This window comes from Thalassophryne amazonica, chromosome 4, assembly GCF_902500255.1.
Source record: "Thalassophryne amazonica chromosome 4, fThaAma1.1, whole genome shotgun sequence".
Lineage (NCBI taxonomy): Eukaryota > Metazoa > Chordata > Actinopteri > Batrachoidiformes > Batrachoididae > Thalassophryne > Thalassophryne amazonica.
This window is the reverse complement of record NC_047106.1, coordinates 52229540-52248085: the sequence shown is the minus strand read 5'-3', so window position 1 is coordinate 52248085 and position 18546 is coordinate 52229540. Positions and strand designations below refer to the sequence as shown.

The 18546-nt window shown below is 43.1% G+C and overlaps 1 protein-coding gene across 3 annotated transcripts in view; it reads left to right on the top strand.

The window, feature by feature from the left end:
* LOC117508230 (centrosomal protein of 164 kDa-like) overlaps positions 1-18546 on the top strand; it is a 98900-nt gene that overhangs the window by 46580 nt on the left and 33774 nt on the right. For all 3 annotated transcript variants that reach the window (XM_034167900.1, XM_034167899.1, XM_034167898.1), the window contains 4 exons: positions 775-867; positions 14444-15526; positions 16113-16166; positions 16346-16473. In XM_034167900.1, the coding sequence (XP_034023791.1) occupies positions 775-867; positions 14444-15526; positions 16113-16166; positions 16346-16473 (1358 nt within the window). The remainder of the gene's footprint in view (positions 1-774; positions 868-14443; positions 15527-16112; positions 16167-16345; positions 16474-18546) is intronic.

Here is an 18546-nt window from a genome sequence, read left to right as displayed (position 1 = left end):
GAAACACCCCATAATCTCTCATCAGCTGTTAAACTTTTCACCGAAAACCAGCTTAATTTCTCGAATAGTGTCCACTCGGATATTCCTCACAGGTCCAGAAAAAATTTTGATAAAGCAACGCGCGCCGTCTCGAGCAGCGTGTGAAACAAAGGAATTCAGCCGAGAGGGCGGGACCACATCTCACTCAAGGACTGCCCACAGGGAAATGACGTCACCGACACGCGTGAATAAACTCATGCATGCGCACGAGGGTTCAAGCATGATTGGTGGAATCGCACGTCATTCAAATCCATATAGTTAAAAAAAAAATAAAAGGGTCGGTTTATTGTCTAATAGACCTTGTATATTCTCGACCTCTGTGCTGCGCACATGTAGTTATCCAGGTGCTAAAGCACTGCCCTCTGGCGGTCAGGAGGAATGACATAGAAACAAAGTTCATACAGTGAAATGCAGTTTAGCATCCTCTCCTCTGTGGCAGCAAAGAAAGTAAACTTATTAAAATATAAATAAATAAACACATACTTTTAAAAATATCTAATGTAAAAAAAAGTGCATGTGTGTATACAACAGAGCTGAAAAGTGGCTTGTGCAAATATATCATCGTCATATCATAATGTCTGTTTGAGGCATTATTCTCCAACTCTTTTCATGCATTTAAGTGTCTGAGAACGTTTAGTATGTATGCTAGCATATTATTATTGCATGAGTGAGATTTATTAGGTTTTTACATGTTTTTGTAGTTTTAACAGTTTTAGTTGTTTGTGTGTATCCCAGGGCAGTGAAGCTCCAGCTGACATGACACCTGAATCAGAATTGCAGGACTTGGCTCAGTCTGAAAACAACAGCCCAGATCCTCCATTCCATCAGGTATAAAAACACACATATGTACATGCAGGCGCGCGCGCACACACACGTGTAGACAGCCTGTTTCTGAAGTGACTGTTTTTTGATAATTGAAAAAGTAGATTTTTTTGTGTGTGTGTGTGCTCTGTATGTAATTTAGGGCTGTGACAAATTATTCTTTATCGTAGGTGATTTAATTTGTAGAATGTGTAAAACAATGAAAAATTTGTAACACAATTTTTCCAGAGCCAAATGTAGCATCAAAAATGTCTAGTTTTTTTGTGGTTATCATTCTAAAACTGAAGTAATTACAGTAGTTCACTTATGAACTAGAAAAGCACAAAGTTGTCACATTTTGTAAATCTAGAACCAAAGAATATAATTTTTTTTTTTTTTTTTTTTTTTTTTACATGATCACTGATTAATCAGATATTCAGCTGAAACAGCTGTCCAACAATTTGTCTTTCTTGAAAACCTGTGAAATTATAAATAGTGGACACAATCTTAATTTATTAAAATACAAATCTCAACTTCACTGATTTATTTTTATTTGAGAGGGAAGTTCTGCTTTTCTCAGTATTTGTATGTCTTCTCCAATGTTTGATTTCTGTATTATCCTTTTCTTGTCTCATGCACTGCAACTGTGAATCAGAAGTATATCATTCATTCTTTTGAATCTCTCTCTGCTTTGGCCTTTTTTGACACTGACTATTAAATGTTTGACCTTTACGCCACGACCTGGTTTATATTTATGTAGCTGCTGTGTTGTTGGGATCTGTCCTATGGGCATGGCTGTCATTGTGTCTTCCTCATTGTCCTGCTGTCCACCTTCTGTCATTGTTACTGTTTTGCTGTTTGAACTTTGATACCACGAGCACTGTCTGTAATGAACCTTTGAATATCAGTCTTTCCTTTTCATCAGAATGTTTCTGTCCTGCAACCTGTGATTATTTCTATTATGGGTTGTTTTGTTGATGTTGGTAAATTCATTTGTCTACATAATATCAGGGAAAAAAAAACAAAAAACGGAAACCACAATTTTTCAGAGTCAAAATCTATGTCACCATGTTTTGGTGTGTGTGCACAACATTTCAAAACCCAAAGATAATCAATTTACAATAACAGAAATATGAAAGCACCAAAACCTACACATTTTATAAGCTGGAGCCACAAAATATTTGAATTTTTAGCTTGAAAAATGGCTTCAAGGATAAATCAATTACTGTATTTTCCAGACCATGTCTCCCACTGGAGTATCAATCAATCAATTTTTTTTATATAGCGCCAAATCACAACAAACAGTTGCCCCAAGGCACTTTATATTGTAAGGCAAGGCCATACAATAATTATGTAAAACCCCAACGGTCAAAACGACCCCCTGTGAGCAAGCACTTGGCTACAGTGGGAAGGAAAAACTCCCTTTTAACAGGAAGAAACCTCCAGCAGAACCAGGCTCAGGGAGGGGCAGTCTTCTGCTGGGACTGGTTGGGGCTGAGGGAGAGAACCAGGAAAAAGACATGCTGTGGAGGGGAGCAGAGATCGATCACTAATGATTAAATGCAGAGTGGTGCATACAGAGCAAAAAGAGAAAGAAACAGTGCATCATGGGAACCCCCCAGCAGTCTACGTCTATAGCAGCATAACTAAGGGATGGTTCAGGGTCACCTGATCCAGCCCTAACTATAAGCTTTAGCAAAAGGAAAGTTTTTAAGCCTAATCTTAAAAGTAGAGAGGGTGTCTGTCTCCCTGATCTGAATTGGGAGCTGGTTCCACAGGAGAGGAGCCTGAAAGCTGAAGGCTCTGCCTCCCATTCTACTCTTACAAACCCTAGGAACTACAAGTAAGCCTGCAGTCTGAGAGCGAAGCGCTCTATTGGGGTGATATGGTACTACGAGGTCCCTAAGATAAGATGGGACCTGATTATTCAAAACCTTATAAGTAAGAAGAAGAATTTTAAATTCTATTCTAGAATTAACAGGAAGCCAATGAAGAGAGGCCAATATGGGTGAGATATGCTCTCTCCTTCCAGTCCCCGTCAGTACTCTAGCTGCAGCATTTTGAATTAACTGAAGGCTTTTTAGGGAACTTTTAGGACAACCTGATAATAATGAATTACAATAGTCCAGCCTAGAGGAAATAAATGCATGAATTAGTTTTTCAGCATCACTCTGAGACAAGACCTTTCTAATTTTAGAGATATTGCGTAAATGCAAAAAAGCAGTCCTACATATTTGTTTAATATGCGCTTTGAATGACATATCCTGATCAAAAATGACTCCAAGATTTCTCACAGTATTACTAGAGGTCAGGGTAATGCCATCCAGAGTAAGGATCTGGTTAGACACCATGTTTCTAAGATTTGTGGGGCCAAGTACAATAACTTCAGTTTTATCTGAGTTTAAAAGCAGGAAATTAGAGGTCATCCATGTCTTTATGTCTGTAAGACAATCCTGCAGTTTAGCTAATTGGTGTGTGTCCTCTGGCTTCATGGATAGATAAAGCTGGGTATCATCTGCGTAACAATGAAAATTTAAGCAATACCGTCTAATAATACTGCCTAAGGGAAGCATATATAAAGTGAATAAAATTGGTCCTAGCACAGAACCTTGTGGAACTCCATAATTAACTTTAGTCTGTGAAGAAGATTCCCCATTTACATGAACAAATTGTAATCTATTAGACAAATATGATTCAAACCACCGCAGCACAGTGCCTTTAATACCTATGGCATGCTCTAATCTCTGTAATAAAATTTTATGGTCAACAGTATCAAAAGCAGCACTGAGGTCTAACAGAACAAGCACAGAGATGAGTCCACTGTCCGAGGCCATAAGAAGATCATTTGTAACCTTCACTAATGCTGTTTCTGTACTATGATGAATTCTAAAACCTGACTGAAACTCTTCAAATAGACCATTCCTCTGCAGATGATCAGTTAGCTGTTTTACAACTACCCTTTCAAGAATTTTTGAGAGAAAAGGAAGGTTGGAGATTGGCCTATAATTAGCTAAGATAGCTGGGTCAAGTGATGGCTTTTTAAGTAATGGTTTAATTACTGCCACCTTAAAAGCCTGTGGTACATAGCCAACTAACAAAGATAGATTGATCATATTTAAGATCGAAGCATTAAATAATGGTAGGGCTTCCTTGAGCAGCCTGGTAGGAATGGGGTCTAATAAACATGTTGATGGTTTGGATGAAGTAACTAATGAAAATAACTCAGACAGAACAATCGGAGAGAAAGAGTCTAACCAAATACCGGCATCACTGAAAGCAGCCAAAGATAACGATACGTCTTTGGGATGGTTATGAGTAATTTTTTCTCTAATAGTTAAAATTTTGTTAGCAAAGAAAGTCATGAAGTCATTACTAGTTAAAGTTAATGGAATACTCAGCTCAATAGAGCTCTGACTCTTTGTCAGCCTGGCTACAGTGCTGAAAAGAAACCTGGGGTTGTTCTTATTTTCTTCAATTAGTGATGAGTAGAAAGATGTCCTAGCTTTACGGAGGGCTTTTTTTATAGAGCAACAGACTCTTTTTCCAGGCTAAGTGAAGATCTTCTAAATTAGTGAGACGCCATTTCCTCTCCAACTTACGGGTTATCTGCTTTAAGCTACGAGTTTGTGAGTTATACCACGGAGTCAGACACTTCTGATTTAAAGCTCTCTTTTTCAGAGGAGCTACAGCATCCAAAGTTGTCTTCAATGAGGATGTAAAACTATTGACGAGATACTCTATCTCCCTTACAGAGTTTAGGTAGCTACTCTGCACTGTGTTGTTATATGGCATTAGAGAACATAAAGAAGGAATCATATCCTTAAACCTAGTTACAGCGCTTTCTGAAAGACTTCTAGTGTAATGAAACTTATTCCCTACTGCTGGGTAGTCCATCAGAGTAAATGTAAATGTTATTAAGAAATGATCAGACAGAAGGGAGTTTTCAGGGAATACTGTTAAGTCTTCTATTTCCATACCATAAGTCAGAACAAGATCTAAGATATGATTAAAGTGGTGGGTGGACTCATTTACTTTTTGAGCAAAGCCAATAGAGTCTAATAATAGATTAAATGCAGTGTTGAGGCTGTCATTCTCAGCATCTGTGTGGATGTTAAATCGCCCACTATAATTATCTTATCTGAGCTAAGCACTAAGTCAGACAAAAGGTCTGAAAATTCACAGAGAAACTCACAGTAACGACCAGGTGGACGATAGATAATAACAAATAAAACTGGTTTTTGGGACTTCCAATTTGGATGGACAAGACTAAGAGTCAAGCTTTCAAATGAATTAAAACTCTGTCTGGGTTTTTGATTAATTAATAAGCTGGAATGGAAGATTGCTGCTAATCCTCCGCCTCGGCCCGTGCTACGAGCATTCTGACAGTTAGTGTGACTCGGGGGTGTTGACTCATTTAAACTAACAAATTCATCCTGCTGTAACCAGGTTTCTGTTAGGCAGAATAAATCAATATGTTGATCAATTATTATATCATTTACCAACAGGGACTTAGAAGAGAGAGACCTAATGTTTAATAGACCACATTTAACTGTTTTAGTCTGTGGTGCAGTTGAAGGTGCTATATTATTTTTTCTTTTTGAATTTTTATGCTTAAATAGATTTTTGCTGGTTATTGATAGTCTGGGAGCAGGCACCGTCTCTACGGGGATGGGGTAATGAGGGGATGGCAGGGGGAGAGAAGCTGCAGAGAGGTGTGTAAGACTACAACTCTGCTTCCTGGTCCCAACCCTGGATAGTCACGGTTTGGAGGATTTAAGAAAATTGGCCAGATTTCTAGAAATGAGAGCTGCTCCATCCAAAGTGGGATGGATGCCGTCTCTCCTAACAAGACCAGGTTTTCCCCAGAAGCTTTGCCAATTATCTATGAAGCCCACCTCATTTTTTGGACACCACTCAGACAGCCAGCAATTGGCCTCCAAAGCTACGAATAAGCTACACTTATTACAAGTACCGTTACTGCTAAAGGAGGCCGAGGAATAACTAAACATTTCACACCCAGAGCAGAAAAGTACGGGAGAGACAGGAGAAGCCGCCATGCTAAATCGGCTAAGAGCTAGTAGCTACGCTAAGCTAGCGGATTCCTAAAAACACGCAAAGTGAATAATGTGTAAATAATTTAGAGGTGATTCAGCAGAGGGAGTGCTTTAGTTAAGGCACGTAAAGATTACACTGGGAAACAAATCGTAATCTAGATAACTAGATCAATCTAACTGCGCAGATTAAACAGCTAACAGATACAGAAAAACACCGCTGTGCTCCGGAACAGGAAGTGATACAATACCGCAGTGAGAGCCAACCACCAGTATGTGTCACATCTGTCCAAAAATACATCATGAAGATGGAAAAAAAAATGTGTGTCGCATCTGTTAGCCTGTTAGTTCAATTCAGTTTATTTATATAGCGTCAGATCACAACCAAGTCATCTCAAGGTGCTTTGCATGGGTAAGGTCTAACCAACACCATGAGCAAGCACATATACGACAGGGGTAAGAAAGAACTACCCGTGGTGTTTTTTTTTGGGTGGGGGGACCTCAAGCATACCAGAGGGGTGATCCACTGTTTAGGCCATTCTAATAATAACAGAAAATTTGTTAATGTACCTATTCCACACAGCGCCGTTCCTTCCCATTTCATCCTGAATAGCAAATCAGGGTGCCTTTTGAAGCATCACAGTACCTCCTTGCTCCATCTTTTGTCAATCTTGAACAAACCTTGTATACACAGTAGTTACAGCCATCATTGACACCAGTTTTGAAATCAAGGTGAAATTTTCAAGCTGTTCAATGATTTCATCCTGATTTGCCAAATCGGCATCATTTCACGATCACTTCTGGGTGTTTGTAGTCTTAACAGCTTCAGTCATGTTCAAACATCTTTAAATGCAGTAGTCCTACTGAGTATAGCTTGAAACCTGTTTGATTGTGGTCCATCTGGTTAAAAATTGGAAGCAAAAGCAGCGTGTGTTGCGGTTCTGGCTGAGAACGCATCCGGGCTCAGCTTTACTTTCATTTTTGAGTTGTTGCCAGATATGATATATTTGTAAGCCAACCAGTTTCCAGGTCTGCACTTTATAAGCCAGTTTGATAGGAGGCATGCGGAGTAAGCCGTTCTATTTCATTCCTCCTGACCACCACCAGAGGGCGGTGCTTTAGCACCTGGATAACTACATGTGCGCAGCACAGAGGTCGAGACTATATACCAACAAAGTCACGCCATTGAATGTGACCTGGGTGACGTCACTGTTGTCTTTATATACCAGACGCACCCAGCGCTCACTTCTTTTCTACATTCTCGCATTCATAGAGGTTCAGAACGCATTTAGCTGCGATTGCCGCTCTCGCTTGTAGCCTCGCAACCCACCTTCGGTTGGAGCTACGTGCACTGCACACGTCCTTCAGAGGCTGCTAGACACAGCTTCACCGTTTTTTGTATTCTTTGACGCCTGTCATGAGTACACCTTCCTAAACGCCGGGTGCGCGCCTTTGCCGCTGCCCTGCTGGGTATTTTCCTCTGTGCACATTAGCTGTGTTGTTTCGATGAAAGCTGGCTATTTGTTTAGTTGTGTCACTAACCCCGTTAACTACGTGGTAGTGTGTGTATCAGAACCAGTATAGTGTACTGTGTTGGGCTTGCAGCGGGTGTTGTCGTCGTTGCTCTAAGTGACTTAGCACTTGGGCTGTGAGTTTTTCGGCTGTGTGCATTGTGTTATTACTGTGGCTGTGAGTGTTCCACGCTCCGGGCCTTGTATTAGCTTTTACACTGTGAGTGTTTCACGGTCTGTGCCTCGTGCCGAGTCTACGGCTGTGAGTGCTTCACGCTCCGTGCCTCGTGTCAAGTCGACAGCTGTGAGTGCTTCACGCTCTGTGCCTCATGTTATTATTTACACTGGGTGTGATTCACGCTTTGTCTTTCCATTTGTAACCATCAGGGCTTGCGTTAGCCATCTGCACGCAGTCCATAATGTTGACAGGGCCTTTGTTGCATGGTTGTAGTACCTGTTTGGCTCCCTTGAGCCCAGATGATGGACATATGTTTTGCCCCTCGTGTCTTGGGATCGGACACCTGAGGGAAGCCCTGACTGGTGATGCCTGCCTTAATTGTGCCAGCATGCCACTGGCAGAGAGATCTGCTAGACTTGCGGCATTGGAAAGTGGAATATCTAGTGCGACTTTGGCCTCCAGCCCCAGGAAAGAACCAACGCGCCGTAACTGCCCACATGCAGGAGCCCCTTCTGCTAAGAAGGTTACTCATGACCATGCTTTGGCTGAAAAGGTCGAAACGTCGACTTCTGAGTTTGCTCAGAAGTCGATGTTCCTTGCTTCTGAATCTACAGCCTAGGGATGCAGTGACAGTTCCTGTTGTCCCTAATGAGGCTGATCAGACCAATGTAGTTACTCAGCAGGAGGAAGATTTTGTGTCTATTGCTGCAACTGATTCCTTGTACATGACAAGTGATATAAACTGTGTGGAGGATGAGGATGAGAGGGGTCTTTCTCCAAGCCATTCATTAGTGGGCTCTCGTACCTCTGAGGCAGAGTCCATGCTGCAAACCGGACCTGGACTATCCTTTGTCAAGCAAGCTGTTCAGTTGGCTTTATCCAGGCTTGGGGTCGACAATCCCCCTGCGGAAACCACCGCTTCAAGTGCCTTTTTGAAAGTCACTCAGAAGCCTGAGTTCAACGTTCCAGTTTCACAACCATATATCGAGGAGCTCCACCGATGTTGGGCGGACCCCAAATCATTGACCCATCTATCACAGGACTGCAGAGTCCTTAGCTCTATGTGTGATTCGGCGCAGTATGGTCTGAACCGTATGCCCGCCGTTGACAGCATTATTGCGAACCTGGTTGTGGCTCCAGCTGATGCTGCTCGGCCGGATGCCCGCTGCCCACGTCCTCGGTATAGGGTCACTGATGACCTCCTCACCAAAAGCTATGACATAGCTGCTCGCATCAGTCGCCTAGGCAACTCACTGTCCCATTTAGCCCTTGCCCTCTCAGTCTTTGAGGGAGGCAGAGGTTGATGATGCTACGCAAAGTCTTAGTGATGCCTCACTCCAAACCTTTGCTTATATGTCCAGAGAGCTTGGCAGACTGATGTCAACCCTTACCATCACTAGACGTCAGGTGTGGCTTGCACAGTCCCCCCTGTCCGAATCCTGCAGAGGCACACTCCGTTTGCTGCCGGTTCTTCCAGGCTAAGTATTTGGACCTGCAGCCCAACAAACTTTGGAGCATGTTGTTGAGGCCAGTAAATCTTGGCAACAGTTGACCTACATCGGTCTTCCAGACCTCAGCCAGTCAGACGTACTACAGCTTTTCACTCTACATCCAGGCTTCCGCCGACTCCCAGAGCTGCACGTGCTTTTGCAGTTGAGGGCCAGCTCTCCCAGCAGCCTGCCTTTCGTGAGCCTACGGGCAGACCCCCGAGAACTGAACGGTTTCACAGAGCTTCCAGTAATCGCGCCCAGAGGTCCTCAGGGATGCGAGGCAGAGGTGGTCGGGTCTGACTGCCAATGTTTGGCCCCCAGCCGTTTTTCACAAAATCAACTCAGCCACTGGGAGGCTCAAGTTCAAGACCCATGGGTCATTTCAACCTTGTTCAAAGGTTACAGAATTCAGTTCAGATGTCGTCCTCTAAAGTTCAGTGGGGTGAGGATGACTGTTGTTTCCGACTCGGTGCAGTCTGCTGCCCTACAACGGGAGATTTTGGAACTCCTGGAGAAGGGGGCCATAGAGCCAGTTCAGAGTTCAGACCAGCTCAGGGGGTTCTATTCAATTTACTTCCTTGTTCCAAAGAAGGATGGCGGCTTTCATCCTATCCTCGATCTCCGACGTCTGAATCGTTATATAAAAGTGCTGCAGTTTCACATGCTCCGCACAGTAGACGTCCTTCAAACTATCACACAAGGAGACTGGTTCACAAGTGTCGACTTAAAAGACGCCTATTTCCATGTTCCAGTGGCGCCTCATCACAGGCAGTTTCTCTGCTTTGCTTTCGAACGTCAGGCATACCAGTTCAGGGTGCTTCCTTTCGGTCTCTCTCTCGCCCCTCGTACATTTACCAGATGTATGGCTGCAGCACTAGCCCCACTGCAAGCTCTTGGATTAAGAATCCTACCCTACTTATACGATTGGCTTGTCTGCGCTCCGACTCAGGAGCAGGCGCACAACGACACAGCCCTTCTACTGAACCATGTCTCTCATTTAGGACTCACAATGAACTTTGCAAAGAGTTCTCTTGTTCCCAGTCAACAAACAACCTTCATCTGCATTGCCATCAACTCCCTGACTATGACTGCATCCCTGGGGGAATGTGGACTTCATCTGCAAGGGTGTCCCTCTAGGCTCCGTTCCTTCTCGCCGAGAGGTGGTTGCTACAGATGCATCACTCAAAGGTTGGGGGGCCGTGTGGAATCACAGGATGGTGAGGGGTGTCTGGAGTCCCCAGGAGAGACTCCAACACATAAACGTGCTGGAGCTTCGCGCTGTGCACCTGGCTCTCAAGCATTTCCTCCCAGCCCTGAGAGGAAGACATGTTCTTGTCCGGTCGGACAACACGTCAACAGTTTATCACATAAACCATCAGGGGGGCACCAGGTCCAATCACTCATTGGCAGAAACTCGGAAGCTTCTCTTATGGGAGTTGCCTCGCCTTCAAAGTGTCAGAGCAGTTCATCTGCCCAGTGTACAGAACAGCGCAGCGGATTTACTCTCCAGACAGAAACCACCACCGGGAGAGTGGAGACTGAACCCTATTCTGGTCCAAATGATCTGGCAGAAATATGGTGCAGCGGAAGTGGACCTTTTTGCTTCAAGCACCTCGACACATTGCCCACGATGGTACTCCCTCTTGGAACCAGACAGCCCGCTGGGGCAGGATGCATTGGCTCACCCGTGGCCGGATTGCCTCCTTTATGCCTTCCCTCCTCTCCCGCTGCTGATGTTGACACTGCACAGGATAGATCAGAGCAGCCACAGGGTGCTGCTGGTTGCTCCATTCTGGCCTGGGAGGATTTGGTTTCCCATGATTTACAAACTCCTCGAGGGAGAACCTTGGGCTCTCCCGGAGAGGAAGGATTTGTTGTCACAGTTACAGGGGAGGATTTGGCACCCTCACCCAGAACGCCTTCAACTGTATGTGTGGCCGTTGAGGGGCCAGACTCCTTGTTAAGTTATTGTGACCAGGCTGTTGTTCAGACTATCCTTAATTCACGTGCTGCTTCTACCAGGGCTTTATATGACAACAGATGGAAGCTGTTTGCGCGGTGTGAGAAACAAAAGTTAGACCCGGAGCATTGCCCTGTGCCTATACTCCTCAAATACTTACAAGAACTGTTGGAGAAAGGACTTTCTGTCTCTACCTTGAAGGTTTATGTTGCTGCAATCTCTGCCCGGCACGTCTACGTTGATGGCCGGTCAGTGGGTTCACACCTCTTAGTGTGTCGTTTTTTGAAAGGTGCTCTACGTTTGCGGCCTCCAAGGCTTGCACGCGTACCTTCATGGGACCTTCCTCTAGTCCTGGAGGATTTAAGCTTATCCCCTTTCGAACCAGTTGAAAGTGCTGATCTTAAATGGGTGCCAGTGAAGACTGCCTTTCTACTTGCACTGCCTTCGGCTAAGCGGGTGGGAGAGCTCCATGCCCTATCAGTCGCTGGAGACTGTTTGCGATGGAATTCTGACGGATCTGGGGTTACGCTGTGGCCTAATCCGTCCTTTTTACCCAAGAGAATTTCAACTTTTCATCTTAACCAGCCAGTTTCCCGGAAAACGGATGCCCTGTTTGTGTGTTACGGTGATCACAAAAGAGGCTGTGCTGTCTCAAAGCAGCGACTCTCGCATTGGGTCGTGGATGCCATTTTACAAGTATACAGGTCCAGAGGTCTTCAGCCTGCTGCTACGTGGGCTTCGTCCTGTACCTTCGCCCGCTATTACAGACTGAATGTGGCCGCTCCTCCTGCAGTGACTTTGGCGGTGTTGTCTACCTCCACTCCCCACTGCTGATGCGAGGTGAGTGTGACTCTTCGTGACCTTGTAGGTATTAAGTCATCCAGGTGCTAAAGCACCGCCCTCTGGCGGTCAGGAGGAATGAAATAGAACGAGAGTTACGAATGTAACTACGGTTCTATGAATTCCGGATGACCGTCAGAGTTGCTTGTCACTCAGAGTCTTGCGAGTTCATTCTGAAAAGAAGCGAGCGCTGGGTGCGTCTGGTATATAAAGACAGCCAGTGATGTCACCCAGGTCACATTCAATGGCGTGACTTTGTTGGTATATATTCTCGACTTCTGTGCTGCGCACATGTAGTTATCCAGGTGCTAAAGCACCGCCCTCTGGCGGTCATCCGGAATTCATAGAACCGTAGTTACATTCGTAACTCTCGTTTCATCCCGTTTTTGCACTTTTTCTGGATCGTGGGGAACGTAATAGAACAGTGTCATGTGGAATAGGGGTGTTAAATAAAATAAATTACAAATGCATCATGCCAGACTCCCTTAAATATTTTGTCCATTTTAAGTTTTTTTTTTTATTTTTGCAGAAATGACGGCATGTCAATGACGGCATATCGCCTCCTGCCCTGAGTGTTTGACCATGCCTCCTGTACAGATCATGAAACTAGAGTGACAGAGTCTGTGGAAATTCGATGAAATGCCATTGACGTACTGAAACAAATAAGCATGTGTATGTAATTGTACTGTGTCACAATACAATTACATAATAATCATACTGTGTCATAATACAAATACATGTAATTTGATTCCTTTACTGAACAGACAAAAACATCAAGGAACTAAATGTACATGTTTTTCTAACTAAATATGAAAACCTTTTTAATCAACTATACATTTTTATAGCATTGTAGTTAGCCTTACCTTAGCCTAGCCATCCTTCTCGTGGTCCCACAAAGTGCACACATCTCAAGTGCCAAGTAGTATGAAGGTTATTCAAAAGTGTGATCTTTCACTTTGAGAGCATGACCTATTCATTTCATTATTTCTTCTTCTTACTTTATGGTGGTTGGCATCTAGCTTAATGATGCATTACTAGCACCTTCTGCTCCAGAGTGTGGATCAGACAGTCCCTCATTCAGCTCATGCAGTCTTGTGGTCATAGATGATAATGCAGTATTTTTTGACATATACAGTAGTGTTCAGAATAATAGTAGTACTATGTGACTAAAAAGATTAATACAGGTTTTGAGTATATTTCTTACTGTTACATGGGAAACAACGTACCAGTAGATTCAGTAGATTCTCACAAATCCAACAAAACCAAGCATTTATGATATGCACACTCTTAGGCTATGAAATTGGGCTATTAGTAAAAAAAAAAAAAAGTAGAAAAGGGGTGTTCACAATCATAGTAGTGTGGCAGACAGTTTGTGAGACGACCCCCAAACTCTGAATTCAAGCCACAGTTCACAGTGAAGACAGTGAAGCATGGTGGTGCAAGCATCATGATATGGGCATGTTTCTCCTACTATGGTGTTGGGCCTATATATCGCATACCAGGTATCATGGATCAGTTTGGATTATGTCAAAATACTTGAAGAGGTCATGTTGCCTTATGCTGAAGAGGACATGCCCTTGAAATTGGTGTTTCAACAAGACAATGACCCCAAGCACACTAGTAAACGAGCAAAATCTTGCTTCAAAACCAACAAAATTAATGCCTCGCAGATGTGAAGAAATCATGAAAAACTGTGGTTATTCAACTAAATACTAGTTTAGTGATTCATAGGATTGCTAAAAAAGCAGTTTGAACATAATAGTTTTGAGTTTGTAACGTCAGCAGCAGATGCTACTATTATTGTGAACACCCCTTTTCTACTTTTTTTTGCTAATAGCCCAGTTTCATAGCCTTAAGAGTGTGCATATCATGAATGCTTGGTCTTGTTGGATTTGTGAGAATCTACTGAATCTACTGGTACCTTGTTTCCCATGTAACAATAAGAAATATACTCAGAACCTGGATTAATCTTTTTAGTCACATAGCACTACTATTATTCTGAACACTACTGTAAGTCACTTGAAAATATATGTTGAAAGACCAGCCAAACAAGTAAAAAAAAACAAAAACAATAATAATGATAATTAAAAAATGTGAATTATAGTCCAGAAAATTGGTGTTAAAATAGTTACATTGATTTTCTGTTGTTTAATAACTCAATCTGTTCAGCTGTAAATTTTTAAATTAATCCATACAATAAATCGCAGTTTACCATGAGCACAACTATAAATACAAATGTGCACATTTTTATATAGCATACGTTAAAAAATATATTAATAAAAAATTTTGTCACCCCTGCTCTAAAAAGCAAATAATCTACTAATTCTTTATTTTTCCCTGTATGCGATTGTGTTTTGCCCAAAAAAGTAAGGAATGCCTGTGTGTACACCTGCATGTGTTTAATGTTAAAACTAATTTGAGTTTAAGTAGTAAATCGGTTTTAGCATCACATTTCAGAGGAGCCTCAGTCTCTTTGTTCACCTCCTTCCCTCACCTACCCTCCACCATTCTCTCTCTCCTGTATGTCTCTGCATGCTTTCCTCTGTGCTGTCTTCCTCTTCAACTCCATCAAGAACTCTGTGAGAGGATGTCATCTCCTCATGTCTCCTCCAGCAGGCAGCGTAAGTCATGTCAATGAGGAGGGGGCAGATCCTATAAGCTCTCAGTCCCAGTCTGCTGAACAGCCAGGCCAGGAGGCAGGGGAGGAGAGTGATGAAGTAGAGGAGGATGTAGGTGGAATAGCTGCCAGAGGTCAAAATGGAGAGCAAGAGGGAGCTGAGGCAGAGATAAATACCATTGAAGAGAATGACAAAATGTTGGCTGGCAGAAACACAATGGCTGTAGCAGGCAAGAAAGAGGAGGAGGATGAGGAAGAGAGGGACACCATAGAGGAGGAATGCTCTGAAGGGGATGATGGTGAGAGAGAAAGCCTGACACATGGCAAGAAGGAGAATGATGAGAAGGAGGAAGATGGCAGCGACAAGAACGTGCACAGGTACATTGTACGCGATAATGAGATGACAGTCAGAGAAGATGAGAGTGATGAAGGTAGAAAAGAAGTCATGGAAAATGATGCAGTGGTGATGAGAGGGTGCAATGCAAAGAAAATGACAAAGGAGAAAACACTACAAAAGCTTGTTTCCCAAGAGTCAGGAGCATTTGAGGAGGACAATGTTGAAGTTCTTGAGGAGACAATAGGAAGAAAGACTGAGGGGCAGGAAAACCAAAATGACTCTGCAGAAGAGAAAGCTAGGACAGTACTTCAGAGAAGAATAAATAGAGAGGAGAAAGACAGTGAGGCAGAGCAGGCAGAAGGCTGTATAAACCACAAGGAAGGTCAAAGGAATGAAAGGGAGGAGGATGGTGAGAATGAGGAGACTTTGGAGAGGTGCTCTCTCAGTCGAAGGCAACTGACCCAAAGTGACGAGCAACTGTTGGAGAGAGGTCTGCGGAGCGAGGGAGAAGAAACAGAGGGAGGAAAAGAGGACAAAACAGATGTTGAAAAGCTGGAATCCTTGCCAGAGAGTGAAGAGGATGTCTTCAAGGAGTCTGAGGCAAACATGGCTCATGGTCCAACACTAGACAAGCCAAGCAACATGATGATATTGAGCAGCCTGAAGACACTTGATAATAAAAAGAGCCCCCTTCCTGCAGAGGTAGGGTTTGCTGTTGCTTAGGTGCGTGCCCACACTCCCTCCCCCAATTGCTACCAGACCTCGACCCTGCATTCTTAGCATGCACAGTGTCGTGCAGATCCAAAAGTCCAACTCCACTACCTTAGAGGCTGTCTCACTCTCTGATTCTGAGTTTGATATTTGGATGCCATCTTTCCCACATTGAAAGATGCGCTATCAATCAGCCAATCAGGTCTCAGCACATTTGAGCCCCTGAGGACTGGATTGGACAATTCTCTCTCTTTTGGGGATTTTTGTACCTGTATTCCAGTCATAGTGTAGCCTTTTTGTAGTTTTATTAACTGTACAGGATTTGTTTGGTGACTGTTGAAACCTTGGAGATTTTAATATTCACCTTGAACTTTATAGCTTGACACAGAACTCATCTCTTTCCTCTGCAAATCCCAAATTCAGTTTTCCCGCTATGATTGGGTGGTGTCAGCCCGTTTGCTTTGCTTTTGTGTCACTTTTTGTGAAGGCAGCATGTTTGGATATGCTTGGCTGTGTGTGTTAGTGCTTTCATTATTGTGTTAATTTTACTGAAACTGTGTTTGTGTAATTGTTGCAGAAGTCTGATTCCAGTAAGAATGTTGAAGAGGCTTCATCCTCTGCAGATGCCCAGGTACAGTAAAATTCCCTAATACATAATTCTTTGTGTGTGTTTGTGTGTGTGTGTATGTGTGTGTATATATATATATATATATATATATATATATATATATATATATATATATATATATATATATATATATATATATATATATAAAGTTATAGTTATTTATTCTTTTTATGTATTGCCAGCTGTCTGAAGAGGTCCTAGGCGGCCTCTCTGATTACAACAGTCCATCAGAGACAGATTATAAAGGAGGAATGAAAACTGAAGACAGTGAGGATGGTGTGAGGATGAAGAAGACTGAAGCTGCCAACAGGTTTGTTGTAACTCTCAGGAACATATTTGCATGAGGGTCCAGTGAAAGCACAAGCAATGTTATGACAGGTTATTTTCTGTATGATGCTTAATTTTTATGTATGTGTCAGCACAGATCACAAAGATAGGAGAGACAAAACACAGACAAACTAGTTAGCTCTGAGTGGGTTTTTTTTGTTTGTTTTGGTTTTGGTAGAAACCAGATGTTAGATGTTGTGGTAAAATTAAACTTCTCAGAACCACATCTGTTTCTGGTCCAAGTCACTTATGTGTCAAAATGGCGATTCCCTAAATAAACAAATTAAATGTTTTTGTGAATATGCACTAATTTCTGAATGATGCTGAAATAAGCATTCATTCATTCATTCATTTTCTGTGCTTATCTGGGTCAGAGTCACTGTGGCAGCAGACCAAGCAGCTCAAACCACACTTGGTCAAGTCCTCTCACTGTTCCTGAGTCCAGGAAGTCATATAAAGCCTCAATCGTCTGCTTCGTTCAGACTGCCAATTCAAATCTGATTTAAAGCATAGCTGATTCAAATCTGATTTCACTGTTCAATTGTCCACGTTATCTATACCAAGTAACCCGATCCAATTTCAGTGACTGCATTGCAATCTTCATCTGCCATCTAATCCACATCAGTTGCTATAGTGGTGAATGTAAACGGTCACATGACTGTGGCTATGTCTGAACACTGCAACTACAGAGCTCGGACTCACAGGATGTGGATTCTAATCAAAGCTGGTGAGTTCATATATATTTATTTAATTCATAATTTTAAGTTTACATATTATAAAATGGTATGAAGTGTGGGGTCACAGTTTGGTCAGCCATTTATTTTCCATTAGGAAAAAATGTGCACACAAAAAAAAGTCCAAACTAAATATGCACTGGAAAAATGATCACACAAAATGCAGTGTGTAATAAAAGGCTTTAACAAAGACAAACAGCAGCTGAAACGCTGTCATGTAAATATACATGTGCATGAGACTCCTGCGCATGTGATGCACACATGCAGTGTGTTTCAGGCATGAGGGGGTCATCCAAGCATTCTTTTTTGGAGGTGATTTTACAGGTTAGTTTGGGAGTGTGTGTGTGTGTGTGTGTGTGTGTGTGTGTGTGTGTGTGTGTGTGTGTGTGTGTGTGTGTGTGTGTGTGTGTGTGTGTGTGTGTGTGTGTGTGTGTGTGCGCGTGCGTGTGTGTGTGAGAGTTTTTTTTTTTCTTTTTTTACTTCTGTCACCCAGCTGTGAGCAGCAATAGATGAGTCATCACAGATCTCTGTGAAAAGTCAGACGTATCAAAAGGCAACCGGAATCTGATCTGAGTATTCAGACAGAATAGGATTTGCAAAAATGCGATTTGAATCGAATTTCAAACAATTTACGAATCAGGCTTGAAAACTGGATTTCATGCAACTGTTCAGATTTGCAGCATGGAATCAAATTAAAATCGGGTAAGTGTTGTGTGGGCCGCCAGAAGAGGAGGTACTGCTGGCCCACCACCAGAGGGCGCCCTGTCTGGAGTGCGGGCTCCAGGCACGCAGCCGCCTCACAGGAGCAGCCAGGGTGACAGCTGTCACGCATCTCCTGCAACAGCTGTTACCAATCACCTGATCAGCAGGGGTACATCAGCAGGACGACGTCTCCACCTCTTTGCCGAGATATCGTTCTACCTGGAAGGTAACGTTCTCAGCTGACCGTGAGATCTTTTCGACAGTAACCTTTTGTGACTTTTGTGCATTATATAGCAGACTCTCCAACGAGAGGTGGAGGTAGTTTTCCTGCCGTGTGGATTGCTGGGTGCAAACGCGCCCACATTTAATTGTTTTTTTTGTTCCTCGCCAGCAGTACCAGGTCCGACACGCGGAGGCAGTGGCCACCTGGGAGTTCGGGACATGGCGGCTCCAGTATTCCCGGGGTCTGGTGGCGGAGGAAATCGTGTGGTTCTGGTTCTACTTTGGACAGACGTCTTCTATCTTCGAGCCTGCCCACACGACACCTTTTGTGATTTGGCTTGTTGTCTATTGTTGTAATCTGTTGTGTTTGTTGTGCCCATTCACAACAGTAAAGTGTT